The 5378-nt window shown below is 43.4% G+C and overlaps 1 protein-coding gene across 1 annotated transcript; it reads left to right on the forward strand.

Moving 5' to 3' along the window:
- The first annotated feature begins 262 nt into the window (after positions 1-262).
- LOC125114773 (olfactory receptor 4D2) lies at positions 263-1198 on the forward strand. The gene has a single exon (XM_047758233.1). The coding sequence runs from the start codon at positions 263-265 to the stop codon at positions 1196-1198; it is 936 nt and encodes a 311-aa protein (XP_047614189.1).
- Positions 1199-5378: the final 4180 nt, after the last annotated feature.

Raw genomic sequence — 5378 nt, forward strand, 5'->3', positions numbered from 1 at the left:
ATTCTAAATGTATTCTCATCACTATATGGCACTGAATCTTTGAAAGGCAGGTACCATGTGTCCCTGGATGGCTTTAAGATATCTCATGAATGTTTATTCCAGCACCAACTTGTACACTCTCCAGAGACAAGACCGCTTATTCAGCTATTATGATCTATAGATGAAGCCCATCACCTAGACCTGGACACCTCAGTTGGAGCCTCTGAGCTCTAATGTGTCTCTGTCTGTGGTCTGTTTCCTTTAGGTATATGGGGAAGACACCATGGAACCAGGCAACCTCACCTGGGTATCAGAATTTGTCTTCCTGGGACTCTCACAGACTCGGGAGCTCCAGCTCCTCTTGTTCCTGGTGGTCCTGTTTGTCTACACCACCACTGTCATGGGAAACCTCCTCATCACGGTCACAGTGACCTCTGATTCTCGGCTCCACACACCCATGTACTTTCTGCTCCGAAACCTGGCCCTCTTGGACCTCTGTTTCTCCTCCGTCACTGCTCCAAAGATGCTGGTGGACTTGCTGTCTGAGAAGAAGACCATCTCCTATGAGGGGTGCATGGCCCAGCTCTTCTTCTTCCACTTTCTGGGAGGTGCCATGGTCTTCTTCCTCTCAGTGATGGCCTATGACCGCCTGGTTGCCATCTCCCGGCCCCTCCACTATGTCACCATCATGAACACTCAGCTCTGTGTGGGGCTGGTGGTGGCTAGCTGGGTGGGAGGCTTTGTCCATTCCATCTCCCAACTGGCTCTGATGCTCCCACTGCCCTTCTGTGGTCCCAACGTCCTAGACAACTTCTACTGTGACGTTCCCCAAGTGCTGAGACTCGCCTGCACAGACACCTCCCTCCTGGAGTTCCTCATGATCTCCAACAGCGGGATGCTGGATGTCATCTGGTTCCTCCTCCTCCTCCTCTCCTACTCGGCCATCCTGGTGATGCTGAGGGCCCACTCGGGGCAGGCGAGGAGGAAGGCAGCTTCCACCTGCACCACCCACATCGTCGTGGTGTCCATGGGCTTCATCCCAAGCATTTACCTCTATGCCCGGCCCTTCGCCTCCTTCCCCCTGGACAAGGCCGTGTCCATCAGCCACACGGTCATGACCCCCATGCTCAACCCCCTGACCTACACCCTGAGGAACCAGGAGATGCAGGCAGCCGTGAAGAGGCTTGGGAGGCACTGGGTGCTTTTTAAAAGGGAGTGACAGTGATGGGGTCACTTCCCTTTGGCTTTGTTTTTCATTTATAAGGTGGAGAGAGAGCTATTGTTTCTGCCCTCTTTGCAGCTTGTGAATGTTTTGAGGGTCGTCCTACAAGTAAATGAGTATTAAAACTAAGCAACTTAGATTTTTAGAAAGAAAAAAAAAGGAAAATATCTTGGAAGTTCCTGGGTGGCTCAGCGGGTTAAGTATCCAGTGTTGTCACTGCAGAGGCTTGGGTCGCTATGGTGGCGCTGGTTTGATTCCCTGGCCTAGGAACTCCCACATGCCACAGGTGCAGTCAAAAAAAAAAAAAAACAAAAACAAAAGCAAAAACAAAACCTCTTTTTTTGTGTGTGGTGGATGATTTGAACACTTCAGGGACAATATTATGTATTGTCAGGGAAACATTCTTGAAAGTGATATGTTCCTTTCTGCCTTCTTGGTGGGTAGTTTCCTCTTAAGATGATGGCATTTCCCCAGAAGAGAAGTCCTGGGTTTTTGTTTGTTTTTTTTTATACAATTACCCAATTTTTGTATGAGTCTGGATTGCAAAGCCTTAAATCAGAGACTCTAACCTATCACTTACCAAACAGATGACCTTGGATGAGACACCCGGCTTCACATGACCCCATAAATTCCTCCTCAACAAATGCACTGAAGTTGATATCTGACCCTGAACCTTCCAGGTTTTTTATAAGGTTCAAATCTAAAAAATTGTGAGAAAACATTGAGTGAACTCTACGACAATATTTTATTTTCAATTTTGAAATTTCCATGAATATTCCGATTTTGTTCACCTTACATTTTAACATAGTATAATAATTATTACAAGCAAAAGAGTATAAACTGCATGTAAAAACATGCTATTCGGTTCAAGAATCAGAAGTTACCAGTAATGGAGTTCCCGTCATGGATCAGCAGAAGCGAATCTAAGTATCATCCCTGAGGATGCAGGATGGCCTCGCTCAGTGGGTTAAGGATCCGGTGTTGCTGTGAACTGCGGTGTAGGTCACAGACCTGGCTCAGATCCCGAGTTGCTGTGGCTGTGGCGTAGGCCAGCTGTTGCAGCTCCAATTCAACCCCTGGCCTGGGAACCTCCTTATGCTGTGGGTGGGGCCCTAAAAAGACAAAAAAAAAAAAAAAAAAGGAAAAGAAAAGAATAGGAATTACCAATAACTTATAACTACCTATGGGTATAATGGTCCTCTCCATCACATCCTTCACTTCTCCCCAGATGGAACCACTTTCTTGAATTTGGTGTTTATCATTCTATTGCTTATAAACAGTTTCATCACACTTTTACATACTCAGTATATTGTTTTGTTTTGTTTTTTTGAGTCTTATAAAATATCCAACTGTACATAATAATCTTGGACTCATTTTTTCACTCAATGTTATGCTCCTAAACGCCACACATTATTCTGTTTGGCTGTAGTTCCTTCATTTTCACTGCTGTATAATATTCCATTGGGAGCATAAGTTTATTTGGGTTATTCTCAGTTTTTGCTCTTGCAAACAGTGATCTCCTGAATATTCTTCTACTTGTCTTCAGTTTTTATGTTGAGGACCTCTGGGTGATAAACCTTGACATGGAATTACTGAGTCATGAGATCTTCAAAGATTTACCTTTACAAAATGGTGCGAAATTGTTTTCCCAAAGCTGTTGTACCAAATTGCATGTTCATCAGCCGTGCTTATGTGTTTCCACTGATTCACATCCTCCTAAAAGTCGATGTTGTCCGACTTCATATTTGCCAGTTAAATGGGTAAAAAATGGTATTTCACTGTAGTCTTGATTTGCATTTCTCTAAAATTTCTTTCCATATTTAAAAAATTAGGGAAGTATTGTTGATTTACAATGTTGTGTTAATTTCTTCTGTACAGCAAAGTGACTGTTAAGCATATATATTCTTTTTCATATTCCTTTTCATTATAGTTTATCACAGGATGTTGAATAGAGTTCCCTGTGCTGTGCAGTAGGACCTTGTTTATCCATCCTGTATGTAATAGTTTACATCTGCTCTTTCCAAACTTCCAATTTTTCCTGCCGCCAACCAACTCCCCCTTGACAATCACAAGTCTGTTTTCTATATTTGTGAATCTGTTTCTGCTTCATAGGTGTGTTCATTTCTGTCTCTTTTTAATTCTACATGTAAATAATATCATATGGCATTTTCTTTATGACTTCACTTAGTATGATAATCTGTGGGTCCATCCATGTTGCTGCAGATGGCATTATTTCATTCTTTTTCATAGCTGAGTATTATATTTTGTATATACAAACCAAATCTTCTTAATCCATTTATCTGTCAATAGATATTTAGATTATTTCCATGTCTTGGCTATTGTAAGTAGTGCTACTAGGAACATAGAGGTGCATGTATCTTTTCAGAGTGCATTTTTGTCTGGATATATGCCCAGGAGCTGGATTGCTGGATCATAACGCTAACTCTACTTTTAGTTTTTTGGGGAACCTCCATACGGTTTTTCGTAGTGGCTGCACAAATTTACATTCCCATTAACAGTGTAGGAGGGTTCCCTTTTCTCCATACTCCCTCCAACATTTGTTATTTGCTATGGAGTTCTTTTAACTCAAAAAATTAACTTTGAGGAGTTCCCGTCGTGGCGCAGTGGTTAACGAATCCGACTAGGAACCATGAGGTTGCGGGTTCAGTCCCTGCCCTTGCTCAGTGGGTTAACAATCCGGCATTGCCGTGAGCTGTGGTGTAGGTTGCAGACTCGGCTCAGATCCCGCATTGCTGTGGCTCTGGTGTAGGCCGATGGCTACAGCTCCAACTGGACCCCTAGCCTGGGAATCTCCATATGCCGCGGGAGCGGCCCAAGAAATAGCAAAAAGACAAAAAAAAATTAACTTTGAAAACATTTTTTAACATTTTAAAAAATCTCAAACTTAAAGAAAATTAGCAAGTATAGCATAAAGGACCTCCCCCCCCCCGTGAGGTTTTGAGGGGACGTTGCCAAACTGTTGCCCACCACTCTTTAATGTTTGCGTTCGTTTTTACAAAGACATTTTTCTCCAAAACAGCCATGCAGTCTGTAAAACTGATACACTAAAAATACATTGTTAAGTCTAATTTTTAACCTCTACTCAAGTTTTGCCAACTGTCCCAATAAAGTCTTATAGAAGGAGAATCTGGTTCAAAATCAAGTGTTAATTTAGTTGTCTTCTCTCTCTCTTTTTTTTCTTTGGCCATGCTCATGGCATCCAGAAATTCCTGGGCCAGGGATCAAACCCAAGCCACAGGAGTGACAAGGCTGAATCCTTAATTAACCACTGGACCACCGAGTAACTCCTGTCTTGTCTCTTTAGACTCCTTTATCTGAAAGAATTTCGCCTTCGTTTTGATTATCTTCTTCAGAGACTATAGGCCAATTCTTTTGTAGAATGTCCTTCATTTGGATTTGTCTGATCTTTCATAATGATTAGATTCTATTGATCCTTTTTTTTTTTTTTTTTGGTCTTTTTGCCTTTTCTAGGGCCACACCCGCGGCATATGGAGGTTCCCAGGCTAGGGGTCTAATTGGAGCTGTAACCACTCGCCTAAGCCAGAGCCACAGCAATGTCAGATCCGAGCCGTGTCTGTGACCTACACCACAGCTCACGGAAACGCCAGCTCCTTAACCCACTGAGCAAGGGCAGGGATCGAACCCACAACCTCATGGTTCCTAGTCAGATTTATGGACCACTGCGCCACGACGGGAACTCCCTGGTGATGCACCTTTTTCACTTTACCAGGAATCTCCCAGAAGTCACACTGTGCTCTTATTTCAGCCTATGAGGCATGAACAATTTTGCTTTGTCCCATTACTAATGTCCCATCACTTTTGAAAGTTGACTAGGAGGTGTTTGTCAGGCTTCTCTCCTAAGTTTTTCCTTGGGAATGAGTAAATCTTTTGTGGGGAGGTACTTTGAGACCATGTTAATATCTGATTCCTTATCAAACTTCCAATTTATGGCTGGATGGTATCCCATCATTATATACTACATCTTTTTTTTTTTTTTTGCCATTTCTTGGGCCGCTCCCACGGCATATGGAGGTCCCCAGGGGTTGAATCGGAGCTGTAGCCACTGGCCTACGCCAGAGCCACAGCAACACGGGATCCGAGCCGCGTCTGCAACCTACACCACAGCTCACAGCAACGCCGGATCGTTAACCCACTG

This window comes from Phacochoerus africanus, chromosome 14 (assembly GCF_016906955.1).
Source record: "Phacochoerus africanus isolate WHEZ1 chromosome 14, ROS_Pafr_v1, whole genome shotgun sequence".
Classification (NCBI taxonomy): Eukaryota; Metazoa; Chordata; class Mammalia; order Artiodactyla; family Suidae; genus Phacochoerus; species Phacochoerus africanus.

What these genes read in the sequence shown, in the direction of transcription:
- LOC125114773 (XM_047758233.1), top strand. Translation starts at nt 263, where the DNA reads ATGGAACCAGGCAACCTCACCTGGGTATCAGAATTTGTCTTCCTGGGA.